The sequence below is a fragment of the Paroedura picta genome, chromosome 8, assembly GCF_049243985.1.
Source record: "Paroedura picta isolate Pp20150507F chromosome 8, Ppicta_v3.0, whole genome shotgun sequence".
Lineage (NCBI taxonomy): Eukaryota > Metazoa > Chordata > Lepidosauria > Squamata > Gekkonidae > Paroedura > Paroedura picta.
The window spans coordinates 28,504,688-28,522,979 of NC_135376.1; the positions used below are offsets into that span (position 1 = coordinate 28,504,688).

At 40.2% G+C, this 18,292-nt stretch overlaps 2 protein-coding genes across 4 annotated transcripts in view; one reads left to right on the plus strand and one right to left on the minus strand.

The window, feature by feature from the left end:
- Nucleotides 1-10,721, plus strand: part of SPHKAP (SPHK1 interactor, AKAP domain containing) — a 72,040-nt gene extending 61,319 nt beyond the window's left edge. For 2 of the 3 annotated variants that reach the window (XM_077348826.1, XM_077348827.1), the window contains exons 8-12: nt 171-362; nt 1,737-1,823; nt 5,499-5,551; nt 5,648-5,832; nt 8,823-10,721. In XM_077348826.1, the coding sequence (XP_077204941.1) occupies nt 171-362; nt 1,737-1,823; nt 5,499-5,551; nt 5,648-5,832; nt 8,823-8,966 (661 nt within the window). In that variant the 3' untranslated portion in view covers nt 8,967-10,721. The remainder of the gene's footprint in view (nt 1-170; nt 363-1,736; nt 1,824-5,498; nt 5,552-5,647; nt 5,833-8,822) is intronic. The other variant, XM_077348829.1, reaches the window with a different exon arrangement.
- Nucleotides 10,722-10,736: 15 nt separating this feature from the next.
- The window catches only part of DAW1 (dynein assembly factor with WD repeats 1), a 30,096-nt gene continuing 22,540 nt past the window's right edge, over nt 10,737-18,292 (minus strand). Inside the window, exons 11-13 of the mRNA XM_077348832.1 lie at nt 17,551-17,627; nt 15,924-16,086; nt 10,737-13,475 (exon numbers count right to left, since the gene is read on the minus strand). Of these exons, the coding sequence (XP_077204947.1) occupies nt 13,441-13,475; nt 15,924-16,086; nt 17,551-17,627 (275 nt within the window). The 3' untranslated portion in view covers nt 10,737-13,440. The remainder of the gene's footprint in view (nt 13,476-15,923; nt 16,087-17,550; nt 17,628-18,292) is intronic.

Below are 18,292 nucleotides of genomic sequence, written 5' to 3' on the forward strand. Positions count from 1 at the left end.
GAAAAAATGCAGTAAAAATCATTAGTTTGTTTTGTTATTGTTGATATTTTTGTGCCTACAGAAAGCACGACTAATCAAAGAATTTTGGTTCATGATGCCACAGTGTTTTGAAGCCAAAAATACTTTCTTGGAGATCTCTGTGCCTGATTTCTGTTTGTTTTTTTCCTCAGTTCAAACAGCTTGAGTATGAGAAGTTGCACGGAGCCTGAGGCCTCAGGGGAGGCCAAAGCCATGGAGGAGTTTCCGGTGCCTCTCAGCAGCAGTGACGAAAGCACAGGCAGCAGCTGGTGTCAGCTGGCAAATGATGAGGACAACCCGGACGATGTGAGCAGCTATCTGCAACTCAGCGAGAGATCCATGAGGTAACAGTACCCGTTGATCAGTAAAGGATCAGATCACTTGTATAAACATTTGGATCGTCATTTGCTCAGAATGAATATTACTAGAACATATACTACAGGGAGTTAGATTTCATAAAGTGTTGCAGGAGGCCTCATGAATTATTTGGAAACCATGCAGAGATTGTGGCCCAAAGATTGTGGCCCTGGTTCCTCAAGGGGATCATCCTCAGACAGGCACCTTGAAGTCATTGTTGTCTGTCCCATCTTATAGGCACACTTTCCAATCATTTGCGTCTTACTTCCTCTGTGCTACCTGTCTCTCTTTCTCAATTGGGATGGACATGATTGAGAAACATGTGTCGAGTGACAAGTGAAGAGCAAAGGTTTTTTTCTTTCCCTGCCTTGTGCCTCTGTATTGTCATTTCTTTGTGATCACAAAAAGCCAAGAGCGGGGTTCAGAATGAGATGCATGCTACCAAAGCATGAGAGAGTTCACCAGAGTTGCTCAGCTTTTTGAAGAAAATTGTCCCATTGCTCAACAATTGGTAGAGATTCCTAGCATTCAAGCTAAATCTACATTGCTGCCGAACTCTAAACAGAGGAGTCAAGTTTACCACCTCTGTCAGTTTTTACTTCCAAAGAAAACAAAGGCTAATTAAACTAGATCAGGAAGACACATACGGGTTAATAAGTTAGTCAGCTGTTCCTTTTGAAGCTCATATGATATAAATTACTCCAGCCAAAGAAATGGTCTTGGGATCTTAGTCAGTAAGCAATGAAATCCCTTGCCTCATCTCTTCATCACTTGCACTTTCAGAAGTATCTAAATTTCTGAGAGTGTAATCACAGGCATCTCTGAGGACTTCGTGACAATGTGCATTTATGTAAGCCTGGTAACTGCTTGGTGAATAAGTGAAGAGCAGCATATTTGTGATTCAGCCCATCACAGATCACAACCTCCAAAACAATTTTTTTCAGAATATGCAGCTCACACATTTGCTGCAGATCATCAAGTGATAAGTCATCAAGTGATGAGATGCGAGGGTGACACATGAGCATGTATGAATCAGCCTTTCATAGCATATGTTGGGTTTTTTTCTCTGCATAAGACTGTGGACTACAATGGAATCTCCCTTTTGCCATATCCAAGCCATCAGCGGGATGTGATTCTTTGCCAGCTCATAGCATCATAAGATGTGTAAGGTCTGTGTCTTTTTAGTAAACACATCCACTTCTTTCATCTTACTGGTAAACTTTTTCTCAGTCAGACAAGAACTGTCTGCCTTTAGTCTGAGAAGCAGAACAGAAGCAGTGGTTAACATTGGTTAACAGTGTATTCACGTACGTGCATGCTGGTGCAGACTGGCATTAATACTTAAATTTTTGCATCGTCAGCAATGGCAACAGCAGCACCACTAGCAGTCTTGGCATTATGGACCTGGAAATTTATCAGGAAAACATGTCATCTTCTCGTACTATTAAGTAAGTAGCCATCAAGGTGACCTCTGATCTTTGGAAGTGCTGTTCCATTTCAGCTGAAAACCATTTCCATCATCTAACAATCTGCCAAATGACCTCAATGCCTTCGTTGCTCATCCTGCTGCTTTCCAGCTGCTCTTTTAACTGCCTGGCGAGTCCCACCAGTGACAAGTCCCCACCTATGGTTAGGCTGCACCAGGATGGATAAGTGCCATCTGATGGAAATAGGTCATACTTATCACTTTCATGTTAATTTTACAGCGTGCTCCACAGTGCAAATAAAGCCAGCAGCGCCTCATGTAGTTATGCACACACAATGGCTTTTCATTTGGTAGTCTGAGCTGCAGCTCCATTTATTGCTGTTTGTGCCTAGTAGCTGCCAATTTCTGCCTGGCTTCAGCAGCTGCCTGCAGCAGACAAAAATCCTGGTCCTGTAGTACCTGAAATTCTGTTTATATAGCGATTTTGAGTGCACATTACTGTCCCACGGAGCTGGAATTATGGCTGCACAGTATAAACCCAGTGCATTGAGTTCCCTGCTTTGAGAGATTTTAATATCAGCAGGCTAAGGTTAATCACATTAGACCAAATCAGCATAAGATGAAGGTAGGGCCAGTCTTTCCATTCGCATTGTGAAACAAATGTAACCCAGAACACTCCCAGCATATTTGAATATATAATCAGCATATCAGAGTAGAGCACATTGGCTTAGACCACAGTGATCTAAAGAGATGTGCAGCACATGCCTAAAGATTCTAGTACTCTGAAACATGATGAAATGTACTGGTGGATGGTTTATACCACGGGTAGTCAAACTGCAGCCTTCCAGATGTCCATGGACTACAATTCCCATGAGCCCTTGCCAGCGAATGCTGGCAGGGGCTCATGGGAATTGTAGTCCATGGACATCTGGAGGGCCGCGGTTTGACTACCCCTGGTTTATACTGACAGTGACAAACCTTGATATGTTAGTACATCATGCATCTCTCCCTCTGAATGTTATGCCCTGCAATCCATTCCATTTAGTGGAACTGAAGCACATAAACCGTGCACGGAAGTGAAATCTAGGCAAGGAATCTTTGCCTGACAGATACACTTCTAGAAATGCACAACTCCCTCAGTCTTTAAGAGCAGCGTGGGAACTTTCAAGCTGAGATATACCCAGTGACAGAAACTTTTTCTCCAGTTTTTCACAGCAGGCACATGTATCTGGGTGAGCATTTTAGAAAAAGGACCAAAATAAAAGGCTTGGTCTTGATAATTTTACCCAGAAAGCCAACTTACAACTTCGAAAACGGCAGTAGTTAGACTGTAGCTATACAGTGGAATCCTAAAAACTGCTTGTGTATGCATAGACTGCTTTGTGTATAACCTAAAGCCTGCCCATTACTTCCCCCCTTTTTGAGGCTGCTAGTTTTACTTACTGGGCAGCTGTCTGTAAATAACTCCCCATCCGTTACAGATGGTAACTAGCTTTGCATAACTAATAAATGAGCCCTGCGGCTTCTCAGTTTTCTATAGAGGCAGCATCTACATTTGCAAAATAAATTTTGAAATAGTTTTGCATCATTATATTTCATTCTGTACTTTGCTGCATTTTGTGTCCTGCTGTTTTCTTCCTCTTCTTCTGGCAAAATTTACATAAAATAACTGACTGCATAATGAAGAGCCACTCACGCCATCTGAAGGAGTGGGCTCTTGTCCACCAAAATGTATTCCGGAATCAAATATTGACAGCCTCGAAAGTGCCACAAGACTCCTGCTTATTTTTGCTGCAACAGGTTTGACACGGCTCAGGAATTATTAAATAGGGAAAGCCAGGTTCTTCTCTCCCCCCCCCCCTCCCATTGTTGGTTCAACAGCGTTGTCTGTTTTTTGTCACATTTCTTGTTACACATCCATTTTCAAGACCATAGGTGACGTTCTGCAGCAGAGCAAGATTTGAATCCACAAGATTTTTGGGGTCTAAGCTTCCAAGAGTCAAAGCTCCGTGTGTCAGATGAAAGTGGGAATGGAGAAGCCTGAATCCTTATAGCTCAGAGATTCCTACTTTCTTCTGATGCAAGGAGCTTTGACTCCTGAACGTGTACACGTTCTCGGTATTTGACACAGGGAGCTTTGAGTCTTGAAAGGTTAGACTCCCAAAATCTTGCTGATCTCCACGGTGCTACTGGACTCAAATCTAGCCCATCCATTGTTGTTAGTTTTTCTTCATCCCCCACTCCTTCTCCTTTACCTCCCACCCCACCCAAAAACCCTGGTTCTTGCTGTATTGCATGGGGTGGCTGCTTGTGCTGATGCTAGTGCTGTTCCAGGGTGGTGCCAGTGGCCTCCAGATAGCCACCTGATAAGCCAGCAAAAGAACTCCGACTTGTCTTTTGGCATCTCTGAAACTATTCCCACTGCTTCAGAGGCCATTTGCCCAAGTGAACCGAAGGATCTGGAGTCCCCTGCATCGTGCTTTCCATCGTGTGAGGCTCATTGTGAGGGTGCATTTTGTGGAAAGGTGGCAGAGGGCAGATGCCTGAGAGAAATCCTTTACCTGTCCAGAAGCTGGCCAGTTGCTCAACAAGCCACCTGGAGCCACCCTACAGCAGCAACAGAAGTAGCAACTGCAGTGTCAAAACCTACCCAGTTCAGCATAGTAAATGTTGTTGGGTAGATGGGAGGAGAATAATAAGGGGGGAAAGCAGCATTTGTTAATTGTTTCTCTTCAGTTTTCTTGCCCAGACCATTGAAACAAGCCAAGTTTTTCCACAGTTCATCTCCCCCCACTGGTGAACTTGGGAATAAATGCACATTCCTAAGCATTGAAGATCCAAATGATGTTCAAAGTACCTTTTGAGAAACAAAGACATTTGAGAGCCCATGATAAATCATGGGAGGGTGGTTAAGTTTTCCTTCCATACTGCACTTGTTTGAGATTATAGAACTGGATTGTTGAGGACTGGAGATGGGTAAAGAGGAAGCCACTCAGCAAGCCTCAGACATGAGCAATACTGAATAGTTTTATCTATCTGATCCATGCTGAAGGGGAGGGGAGAATTGTGGGGGATGTACACCTCGGCATTCAGTCTCTGACCTGAATTCACATACATCCAGCGCTAGGAATTTATTGTTTGGGTGCAGCCCTGCCACCTTCACAAAACATCGGGGGGAGGGGAGAAGTAAAATTAATTGGAGGAAGTACTTTTCCTGTGGTCAAATAAATCTCCTTGGACTCTTAATTATAAAGTGGACAGAACCCTTAATAGTCTCTAACATCCTGTGCTGGGAGAATTAAGAACAGGGGGTGAATGTTTCATCTTACATATACTTCAACCCTAATTTCACCTGCCCTCCCCAATACTTATTAGAAACTCAAGTCAATTCCTCCCCTGCCTTCTGGTTGGTCCCTCCCTCACCCAAACATGTTTAATTACCCTCACAGTGTTACACTTCGAGAGGGCAATGAACTCAGTTGGGCAGTCAGTTTTGTTGGGCAATTTTTAGGTTTTCTCTCCCCCTTCTCCATTTATGAATATTTTTCTGCATAGCTGGAGGAAGCCCTTAGAAACTGTGGCTGGTAGTTGGGTCACCCCTTACTGAAGGGGTGATAAAAACTGGCATCTCTAGAAAGAATATGTCACTGTGCTCTTAAGTGACTGATGATAATCTTTATTGTTTTTGTTTCTTAAGTGAATTAGTAGAAGAAAGCACGTTCTGTAATAAACAACCAGAAAAGGGAGAAGGTAAGTTAAATGTCATTAATAGGACATGGGGATGTAAATGGGCTTTCAAGAACCCGGCTTCATTGAATACAAGTTCTAATTTCACTGTTACTTCAGAATGCACTGCTGGTTTGCCTGTGGAAATGGCCAATAAGCAAAAGGACCTCTTGGTGATAAACTTCGATCTGGAACCAGAGTGCCCTGACATAGAACTACGTGCTACCCTTCAGTGGATAGCTGCATCAGAGCTTGGAATCCCCGTTATATATTTTAAAAAATCTCAGGAAAATAGAATTGAAAAGGTAATGCCTTTTGGTGTTTGTGTAAATGGTGGTTTCATGTTTTCTTGGCATAGATCTTGCAATAAGAATTTTTACCTAAATGTGAAAATGGGATGAAATGAACTGAAAGACTGCATTCTGTCCCGTATAATGTGCATTCAGGTAACTTAAGCTCAATGAAAAACTACAGGAGGGGAGGAACCAGTAGAAGCTTCTACTGCTGAAAATTGCCTCCCCCAAGATTATCCAAGGTTTTGAGAACCCCACACACAGAGAAATAGAATTTTTTGCCTCTTTCAACATACAGCTCCTCCCAACGTCCTGTCCTTAAGGAACATTTTTGTTCCTTGGTATGCCACTTTTTGAGGTTATTTTTCCTGCTCATTAATTTACAACCCTGTATTTTTCTGCCTACCTGGGGAACATGCCAAATAAGTAGGAACCTTGTCCTTGCCTTCCATCATTCACAAGGGACCAGCCCCAACACACATCTCACATCTCTACCCCATCTTTCTTCCAAGGAGTTCAAATGCTTTTAGAAAGTGGGTGGGGCTAGGAAGGGCTTTTGCCCATGAAACTTTTGCCCATATTGTAACCCGCCGTGAGCCTCGTGGGAGCAGCGGGTAAGAAATCGAATGAATGAATGAATGAATGAATGAATGAATGAATGAATGAATGAATGAATGAATGAATGAATGAATGAATGAATGAATGAATGACTTCTGATTAACCATTGGAGATTCGATTGGCTGTACAGATTTCCAAAATGTCACTTTGGCATCAGTTTATTCATCTATACTGTATTGCTGGTTAAATGGTGGCAATCATTTTGTGGATGGCTCTGCCTCCTGAGACAGCCATTTTGTTGCTGTGCCAGAGTTCCAAATGTACCTGCAGGCTGAAAAATGGTTGGGGACCTCTGATTTAGTCCACTGTGGATTGAGACAGAAGGTGGGATATAAAAGTTTTTAATAACCAAATAGAGCACTATGAGAGGGGGGAAGAGGGAAACCTGCTCCCCTTTGCCTTCAGCACAGTGGCTTTTACACCACACATCTGTATCACACGAGGACTGAGGAGCCACGCTCTTGCGATCTTAAAGAGAAAAGTGTAGCAACCTTGCATAGGATCCTGTGAACTCCTGTAGCAAGGCAAGCCGCTCATAAAATCAGGCCCCGCATCTTACAAAACCTTGCATTAATCGTTAGGCACAGCAGAGGTATTGTTTAATATTTTCCCAGGGAAAATATTTAGGAATCATAAACATCATTTAAGCTGCAGTCAGTAGCAACTGCCCAATTTGGTAAAGCAGCTGTCAGCTTTACCATATGCCTTTGTAAACAAGCCAACTGCAAAACACACATACCCCAGAGAGTGAAGAAACACATCCTGTCAGTAAGCCTACCCTTGGAAATCACATGCCTCATTGAACATATTTAAAATACGTGTTCAAGTTTGGAACGCTGTATGCAAATAGCTAACAGCTCGACTTGCTACAAAGACATATCTTCTCCTTGGTTGAAGAAGAGGAGCAATGCAGAAGGAGAAACCTAATTAGATATTGTGAAATTCAACAAAATGAAAGGGCTTTGATTTCAATTGCGCAGAAGAAAAGCTGCGTATGAAGACCCTCAGCTCAATAAAACAGCAAAGCACAAACGTGGACTGGGTCAGGATTTCTCCCAGCTGCTTGGAGATGGTTGGATGTTTGCTTTTTATTTTTTAAAAAATCTTCCATAGTAGTACAACAGTATTGTCCCTCCAGGATTAAACTTTTGCTGCCAAAGATTTCTTGGGTTTTCTAGAACTTCTTGTGAGTCACCACACATTGCAGGCAGAATTGGGCATGAGAAGTGGAGTGTTGTATAAATGTTAGACTAGGGCCCATCTGAATTCAAATCCTTGTTTAGCCTTAAAGCTCACTGGGTGACCTGGCATGAGTTCCTTGCATTAGATTTGTTGTGAGAATGAAGTGGAAGAGCAGAGAATCATGCTCACCACCCTCAGCTCCTTGGAAGAAGGGCAGTGTAAAAAACAAAATGAATAGAAAAGATAATGGAAAGGAATACAAGAGGCTTGCAGAGGTGATATTATCCCTCTCCCCAAAGATTAATTTTTGTAGCAGACCAGTGGTCAAATGATGTTTAAATACAGGTATTTTGTCTTAAGTATTTTGTCATACTGTGCACTGTAGGAGTGTTTAGATTTGTGCATGGTATGATTATTAGATTTGCAGATGTGTAGACTGCCCAGAGCTGCCCCTTGAAAGCATGTAGCATACAATCTATTTTATTATTATTATTATTATTATTATTATTATTATTATTATTATTATTATTATTAATTTTATAGACTGTCTCTCCTCTGCAGACAGACTTGAGACAATGCTCAGATGATTCCATTTCTCAGCCAGTTTATATTTTAAAAATTCTGGTTAAAAACAAAAGCAATTAATGGCCCACAATGCTTAGATCATTCCATTTCTCAGCCCTCCCAGTGGTGGGATGATCTGGAAAGAGGAGGGAGGCCCCTAAGATTTTGTTTACTTGTTCTGGCCTTAAGCATAAGCCTGGTAGAACAGTACCATTTTACAGGCCCTGTGGAGCTTAAGGAGTTCCATCAGGGTCCACGTCTCAGCTGGCAACTGATTCCACTAGGCAGGAGCCAAGGCCTTGTTGGCCAACATTTTACATTTGCATTGCAGCAGCATCTTCATACCTAATCTCTGCTTGTTTCTCAAAGTGGTTCATATACACATTCACATATACATGCATGCACGCTGCTTTCTTATCACTTGGCCACTCAGATAAATCACTGGATTGACAGCTAAGTCTATGAACTAGTTCCAGGCATTAAGCTATGGTAACTCATTCATACAGGCATGCCGTTACTTACCACTCAATAAGTGAATGATAAAAGCTTGTCACATGTGAGCCAGCAGGTTTTATTAATGCAAAAATGGGGAAATGCATTGATTAAAACCCACCCTAAGAGTAAAACTGTTCCTCCAGTTTTTAGATGTTGTGCAGCTTGTCCATCAGAAGTCCTGGAAAGTGGGTGATATCTTTCACGCCGTGGTGAAGTTCTGCAAAATCCGTGAAGAAAGTGGGGACCTGACACCAAGCCTCTTTGACTGGCTTCTTGAATTGGGATAAGGAAACCTCATCACACTCCTTGTTTTCATTTGTGATCTATCTTAAGTGGCAGTGGTTTGTGAGTGGCCCTTTTTCAAAACATCAGCACAATATACTGAGCAAGAAGTACACAAACTGGCAATGCATCAGGAGTCAGTTTTAAAGCTGCATACAGAGAAAGGGAAAGACCATTCTATCAGACTGGAGGGTTGGCACCTTGCATTTTTGAATGCACTATTGTAGAAAACGTTGGGTGTGCATTTTATATGAGAGACCAGTTGTGACAGTTGGATGGAAAAGACACCCACTTCCTGTCATCAAGAGTATCTGTCGGTTATGTGTACTGACTGATCCTTAAAACCACAGTAAGCAAAGCAGGCAGGAAATCCCTAATATTTGTAGCCTGACTACTGAAGTGATTTGCAGAACACTAACCAAAAGCTTGAGTAGGAGGCTACATCTCTCAGTGAATTCTATGTAATTACATTTTCAAATTACTGCCTAGGACCAGAAAAAAGGAGTTTCTGAGCTCTTGTCTATAGCCATGCAGCAGATATCCCTGTTCCATGGAGATGAATAAAATGTTCACATTGTCAAGACAAATCTCTGAAACTATTCTGGTATTTTCCCCTGCAGTATTCCGAGACTTTGTGCTCCGGTGAACGTGTCACTGGCCTGCCCATTGGCCCAGGCACAGCTCCAATTGCTGTGGCACTAAGGGCAAGAATTGGCCCCCTCATACCTCACTCTTTTTCATCTGATTTGTGTCCTTTGTAAAGTTCTCTGCAATATTTGAATAAAATTGTTTGGAGGGGAGAAGCATTCAGCATTTCTACTGCAAATTTACAGTGTGGTCCGATGCATGTTTACTCAGAAGCAAGTCCCATTGAGTTCAATAGGGCTTAGTCCCAAGTCTTATGCATAGGCTTGCAGCCCTAGCCTATCAAAGTAGTTTAATCCAAGCCAACCTTACACTGTACCTTCACAGAATGGGCATTAATTTCTGAGGATTTTTTTATACTAATGATGATACCTTTGACGCATAATTTATTTATAGAGAATATCTTGTTTGATATTTAAATATTTTGAGTACATATGAAAGTTCTTATGTTTATCTGTTTGCAACTTAGATAAATAGCGGTTTTCATACTTACATTTATGCATTCTTTGGTACCAGCTGAAGAGTCTGGTTTTAATTTACAGTCAAGAAAGGAAACCCATTGTTGTAAAAATCTTCACTAATTAGTCCATTAGATCTCTCCATTCCAGACTGTCTGTATTCTCTGCTAATGCCATCTTCAGAATGCAGTTACTTTAAGCTATTGGTAACATATTCTGTATTTGCTGCTTTGAGAAAAAGGAACTTTAATCTTTTGATTGTGGCACTTCTGCCTGTATCTTGAAAAATATGAAAAGCATCTTTTATTTTACGTACAAGAGTATATGATTCTGAGTTGTATCCAGAAATAACTTTTTGCACCTATTTTTGAAATAATTTTAAATAAATTGTAAGAGCCATAATTCCCACTATTAGTCCTCCTCGTGCAATTCCCATGCATGCCTGCCCTTACTCATAGATTCAGCAATGAAGACAGTTGCCAGAGGTTTAATTGAGTCCTAAGTGTTTAAGCAATGTCAATGAGAATACAGTTACAGCAGTGAAAGCCAGTTGACTTTAAGCACTGACTTCAGCTGAAGTGCAACTAGGTTGACCACCAAAATCTGTATACATTCAGTACTTCTCTGAAATCTACAATACATTTATGGAGAATTAGAAACAGAAGTCACATGTCGGGGAAAGGATATTTATTTTTAGGACAAGGGCAATTGTCTGTTTTCAGACGTTTTGCAGCAGTAGAATAAATGTTTACTTATCCTATAAAGCACAAATTACATAGTTGATGTGTAACAGTGTAATGGCATTCCTTTCTGTACATTTCTTAGTATTGCAGCCTGACATGAAATAAATTTGTGTTAACAGTGTGTCATTGTCTTTCTAATGTTCTTTTAATACAATAAACAATAAAGCCATACTGTCCATCTTAACAAAATCTGTCTCAGACAAGACAAAATTAAGCTACTTTGTTTTACATTAATTTTGTACAACAAAGGGAACTGGAGTTTCAAGCCTCACAGAAGGCTTCATCTTTTGAAGGTACTGAGCATCCAGAACTTTTTAAGACTTGGATTACCTATAAAGCAAGTAATTAAATTTGCCAATATATCTTTATTATGCTTTTCAAAGTTACTGGGGATGGGTCCATGAAAGGCCCAGTCTAATACGAGAGGTCAAACAGGGGGGGAAATGCAGAATCAGAGCATGGATTCCAGAACACTAGCTGTGTTAATCTATGGCAGAAGAGCAAATATTGCAGTTGAGCCTTGCCAGTCATCTGCCAGCAGATCAGGTTGGTCTGAAAATATGCCTTCATCTGAACTACATTCCCTGCCGCCCAAACGGCATGCAGTATTGAAATGGAGCTATGGATTAAGAGGAAAGGAAGGTTGAATCTTAAAAGAATGATTAATAAATAAGCTTTTCAATCACATAAATAGCAGCATACTAAACAGTTAAATCTTTGAAATCTAAATGTAAAAATCGAGACCTATTTCAGATCTGTGATTAACCAAGCAGAATAAACTTCACCATAAGCCTATTTCTTTATGGGGCAGTAAACCCTAGAATTGTTGAGCACCCAACAGGTCTCCATGCCCGAGTTGTTAGCCTTAGCAGCTCACAAGCATCCAGCAGGTATGTTTTATCCTGACCCAACAAAGGAAGCATAATTTTACACAGATGAAGCAGTTAGTGCTTATCTGGTTCTAGTGCTATCAAAATAAATGGATGCATTTGATGAGGATAAACATACCTACTATCCTGAACCATTTCGGCCACTTTGTGCAAACACCATTGAACTGGAAGTGAGATAGCACCAGCTTTGCTAGTGAAAGCTGTCAGTAACTAGGAAAACTCAAAACCCAGATTGGGGGCCCTGGTTACACAGCTGAGTAGAATCCTTCCACACTTCTAATACTGGGAAATTTTGTTAGGCCTTTGTTGACAAATGTTTCAGCAGCTTCAAGCTAAGGGCTTGTTTCTCAAGAAAGCGATGTTTGTACTTTCTGGAGTGCCTACTGTAGAAACAAATGAAGCATCACATTCCAGGGCCTAAAGCAACAAAGCCAATGCTTCACTCTGTAGCAGATCTCACATGTAAGACTTTCACAGCCTTTACAGGAGGTAGAACCATGCATAATAGCAGACGATCCTTAGGGGAAAGCTGCACAGGAAAGTCAGGATAGATAATCTTTCAGTTGGCTTGACATTTTCAGGGCAATACAGCAAACAAGCTTGTACATAAGATTTTTTTTTCAAAAATACATTTAAAAATAAGCTTTCATGCTAATACAAAAAAGTCCTGGATGTTCTGATAAACACATATGTAGAGTTAACCTCTTAACCATAAGTGAAGGAGACAAAGAGGGCTAAGGAAAAATAACAGGCATTGTTACAGAGTAATAAGACCCAAAGTAGCATAATGCTACCCCATCTTTGTTAGATTTGGAAAGAGGTTTGAGCTAGACAACATAGCTAATTTTGCTTAACAATAAAGAGAAATGAAGATCAAATAATCAGAGCTCTGTCTAATTCAGTCAGTCAGGGGCAGCTCTGCAACAGTATGACAGAGGAGCAGTGCAAGCTTCTCTTTTCACTACATTGATAATCTTTTAACATGAATAAGCCCTTTGCTTCAGCACCTGGTGATTCTGCTCCTGTGAAAACCACAGCAAGCAAACTGAGCCACCATGCAATCAGGTGAGGAATTAACATCTCTCAAAGGGAACTCCCAGTGGAATGGGGTGCATTGTTACTTTTTGCTATGTTTCACTTATTTCTTTTTAATTGGCTAGTTTTTTATTTAGACCTGTATACATTGTTAACTCACAGTACTAATAAATTAAGTAAGTAAATAAAGTAAGTACTAATAAATTAATCCATATTCTTTTCATAACACAGTAAAATATAGCAAAAGTTCAAAATCAGTTTTAAAAGTGTGTTAATTCCCCAAATCCTAAATATAATGCTACAATCTTTTCAAACGGCAAGTTTCAAACATTTTTATTAAACAAAAGTATTCATGGTAAGAAAAATTACCAAACCGTAAATGTGGGTTATCCGAGTAGTACATAACATATAGTTAATAACAGCATGATGCATCTCCTCCTCCCTCCCACCCATCCCATCTGGCCTACAAACATGACAAGGAAAGCAATGATGCTTGTCACAACTTAACCACTAGCCTATATTTCAGTGCTAACTAATGGTTCACGCAACGGAGCTAGAGAACATCAATGAATACAGTGAAACATCTACTTCAGCAAGTTTTTTTTAAAGGCAAGAACATTTTTGGGGTTTTTTGAAGCCTCGATGGTTATTGACTTGGTAAGAAACTCATCTCATGAAAGCTGTTAGGAAGCTGGATCAGATATCCAATTAGCGCCATATCCTGCATGTATTATCCTTGCTCCCTAGAAAAAGAATTAATAGATTAGCAATGAATCTCATTTGTTTTATGTTTTACTATTTCTGAATGTGAAATCCTGGTTCCAGTGTGGATAATGAAATTAAAAAAACAGGGCCAGGTACAAAAGGAAAGTAGGTTCTGCATACACAGGGGAAACCCCACAGTATGCAGAAAATATTAGTTCACCCCTACACAGACACATTAATCCCAGGAAACTCTTTTATTAAAAGGGATGAGTCCAGCCTGCACAATTGTCAGGGAAATCTCACAAGTCCATCATATTGGGCATCTGTTCGAATGGCTCAGGCAACCCAAATGGCATCAGAACTCAACTGCTTCGTAAGTGAAGAGTGGAGCCTCAATAGAGTGGCCCCGAGAGTAGGCGAAAACTGGTTTCTTAAATCTTTTGAGACACAGAAGTGATGCTGGAGAAAGATGGTCCCCCAATTTTAGCCCAGGGATGCCTGCACTGCATAGACATCCTCAGGGCTCAGAGTGGCAGAATCTCCTGTACCTCAGAAGACACACAGTTGCTACCCCCAGCCCTTCTAGTTACCTAAACAACCCCAGATGCCAAGGAATCTTAGAAGTGATGTGAGGTAATTGTGTGGGCATGGGGAAATTATGTTTTATTGATGTCAGGTGTTGGAAGGAGCCAGCTGTGGTCAAGTTAGGGAATTAAGTATGTGGAGAGTAATATGAACCAGTGGGGAAAGGAAACAAGGTTACAGAAGGAATGGTGGTAGGAGACAAAAGTTGGAAATTAGAATAGGCTGTTAAGGAAGTAGTACTGAAAAACAGTTGAAGGAAGAAGATGCTGGAAGAAGTTTAAAAGATGGAATTTAAAAAGAGGGGAAAGTGGTGTTTTAGAACAAGAAAGGAAGGGTAGTGCTACGTATGTGAAGTCAGAAAATATGTTAAGGTGAGATTATGATGTGTAAGGCAGGCTTTCTCAACCAGGGTTTTTTTTTTTAATCCCTGGGGTTTCTTGACAGTTCTGGAAGTGTTTCCCAAATGTGTGGAAGTTAATTAATTTTAATGTATTTTTAAAATGTATTGAGATTTATCTGGTGATTTAACCATATATGTTCATGTCAACTCCCCCCCCCCATGCCAATGATGAGTTTGGAGGGTGGGTGTGTACACAGCAATGCTTCCCACTATACTCTGTACAATTGCACCACTTCTGGGGTTTCTCAAAGCTTGAAGAATGTTCCAGGGGTTTTTCAATGGTAAAAAGGTCGAGAAGGCTGGTGCAGGGGGTAGAAAACTCTAGCAGAAAGGAATGCTACGCAGAAAATGATACCAGAGTGATGACAGGGGAACTCAAATGGTGGGCACTGGGTCAGAGAATCAAGAAATAAAGGGTGCTGTGGGCAATAGGGAAGACAAAAGTGATAACATGATAGGAGGAAGTAGACAGAATAAAGGGTGCAGTAGGGATAATGAAGTGATCACAAGGAGGGGGGAGGAGAAAATTAAAAAGGGGTAAACAAAGTTGAGGAATCAAGGGGGAAATTAAACACTGCAGAAGGAACTACAGGGGACCAGAGATCTAAAAGCCAGGATTTTTAAATCTTGCTCCCAAACAGCTTCATAATTCATGCCCCATACTACAATTTACTTATAGTACTGAATTTCAGGGGTAATGTGGAAAATCCTGTGAATAACAACATTTTGTTTGGAGTCTGAACATAATATACAGATCAAAAACCATGAGTCCCAAAACCTTTTATGCAATGGGGCTAGATCAATACTATTTATATTCTTCCCTCCCAATGGGAACAAATGTTCTAGTTCTTACCAGGTTACATCTCTGTTGCAATTAGATGTGCCACATCTTTTCTTGAAGAAAAATGTTCCCATTTAATAGTGGAGTATACGCTTTGAGTAGAGATAGTTCTAGATTAACATGCAATCCTATGCAAAATTACTCCAGGCAATCTCAGGAAGGGAGCTATGACTCAAAAGATTGTTCCAGGATTCTGGATTCAAATCTAATTGTTCTACAGCAGACCAACACAGGTTCCCCCTGAAACAACCTCCAGTCATCAAGAGATTTCTTGCATGGGATTAATATTGCATAAGATTGTACCATCAGCCTCGGCATCTCCAGTGAAGGCATCTTAATTAAGTTTGCAGGTTTACTTCCAAAAGTTTTAGCGATAACCACTGGATTAATGAGATGCTGCTGAAATAAATTTAGATCACAAATAAAAGCCGCTGCAGAATTGCCAACATCCTCTCATTAAAAGTGTCCAAACAATAGAAAAAAACTATACAGTCAATTGTTCAACTGCTGTACTTTTCCAAAATAAATTTCTACTTATTTCTCCAGGCCACTGCACAGATCCAAACCAATTTAAGATTGAGCAACTCCATTTATTCCACATTGCTTTTGTGGTCTAAAACCCCATCACAGTAAGACCATTTCTAGCTGCAGCATTATTACCTGTAATTATTATATCGCCTTTGTAATTGAAAGCGCATGAAAATATCTCATCCGTGTGGCCTTCTAGTATTTGAATGCATTGTCCTGTCTGAGGATCCCAAAGCCGAGCAGTTTTATCACAGCTGGCCGTGAGGATACGACTCCCTTGAGGATTGAAGCAGATCTTTTAAAAGAGACAAAAATTATTTTTAAGTGGCAAGAAAGGCCCAGCGCATTTTTTCTGTCTGTTCACCATGAGTCATGCAGGCTCTTAGTCATCCTGGGATAACTTCTCCTGAATTCCATTTGGTTCTCCATTTGTATAGATGTACAATAGCTAGTTCAAGAATGCAGGAATTGCTATAAGGGGCACAGATAAAGTTCACTTGTCTTGAAAAGGAATGGGAAGGAAAAAAGCTACATCCATTTACAGATTAACAGGAAACAATTATATATTTTAACATATGGCTGGCCTCTACAGATACAGACATGGAACAAATACAGAAAGCTACTTACCTGCTTTTGGTAAACAAATTTTTTAAAACTTATAAAAAAGGAAAATTCCTTAGACACTTCCTGAATTCTACAGCCATTCCCTTATATTCTCTGTTTTAATAGCACATATGGCAATCCTCCTCATTGTATTTAATCCATGGAAAATATATATTTTATATAAAATGATGATTACCATGAATTTTTAGAGTATTTATATGGATATAAACTATATTAAGATTTTAATTCCTCACAAATATTTGCACTTGCTCAACACTGCAACATTTGATTATGTAAGTAACAAATGTCATTACACCACAGACACTGTTTCTTATACTCCCTCACTGAGATGTTAAAACTTGTCTGCACCTTCTAAAATACAAATCAACACAATCAGCACCAGCACCACAACAACACCCCCCAAATCCCTTCAAATCTGAAAATGTAAGGAGAATTCTGAATTCCAGAAACAAGCCTGTCCTTCCTATTCCTCTCTGGGGTTTACACATATATTTTACTTGATACAAATATTTGTCTTCACTCCTTTGCAGTGGAAATTGAGCTACTTAAGCCAACTTAAAAATGGAGTGTAGAGGATAGTAGAGGATAGGTGCAGGATATAAATGCTTCAAATATAACAGGATACGGTTTAACTAGCTGTTGGTTCCAACTTCCTTGCAAGGAGTTTGTACATGCGAGAAAAACTATAAACAAATACAAGGAAGAGGCTATACGTGTGTCATACACCTGTGTCTGGCTTATATTCATAAAACAAAACTAACTGATTAATGCAGCAATTCTCCTCAGATTCCTGCACTTTCATCTTTTGTTACTCAGGTTTACATTCCACCAAAATCACTCAGACACACCTGTATGGAAATAATGGTAGGACTTTAGCCTCAAAGTGCATCGATACAGTTTCTCAAATAACACTTTAATAAGAAAACTGTCAATCCTGTGCTCTCCTACCACAATGGACTCATATAAGAATAAAATACTATAAGGAAAAGGCAAATGGTGAAATTGTTTCCCTGGGCCATACTCAAGTGGCAAGAAATTTTATAAATCAGCAGAAGGCCCACATGACGAATATTGTAATCTCATACTAGTAGGATAAAGTAATTGACAAACAAAATTCCAAGAGCGTGCAGCTTACCTTTGAAATCTCTCCTGCATGACCTTCGAGTTTTGCAATACATTTTTTGGTTTCTGCACTGTAAACTCTTGCTGATCCTTCCATGCAGAAAAAAATTAAATTAGTACAGGGTTTTCCTAATGGGAGCAATCAGCCTCCTCAATAGTGAGGACTTAGTCTTAATCATATCACAGGTAACTGTTTTATCAGTGACTTTGAATGAGACACAAGAAATCAAGGGTCAGAAATCTACTACCATAATGTTCATATTGAGCATGTTCTAAAGATTCTGGAGCTCTGTACTGTTCAAGAAATGGAGACAAGGATTACTAACAGCTGTTAGTGCTCTTATGGGCACTCTCCCTGTTGCTTGTTCCAAACCACTTCCCAACATCCTGTCAGAGTGTCTCTGTTACTAATGTAACAGAATTAAGTTTTGCTATATATCCCCACTGTCATGTAGGGAACTCTTAGTCTGAGGAAGAGTGCTTGCACTAGAAATCTCACATCTTTAATAAATCTTTGTTGGTCTTAAAGGTGCTACTGGACTTTGATCTTATTGTGCTACTTCAAACCAACACGGCTACTCATTTGAATCTGCTTCAAAAGGTTTCTTTGTAGCTTCTACATGGAAGCCATAGTATTCAAATCAGCCTTCAAGCAGATAAAGTGAAATTTCCCATGCAAATTACTAGGAGTCTCTATTCTCTGTGTGTTACCATCTGAAGGAATCCTACAGCACAGAGAGGAAGAGCCATTTTGT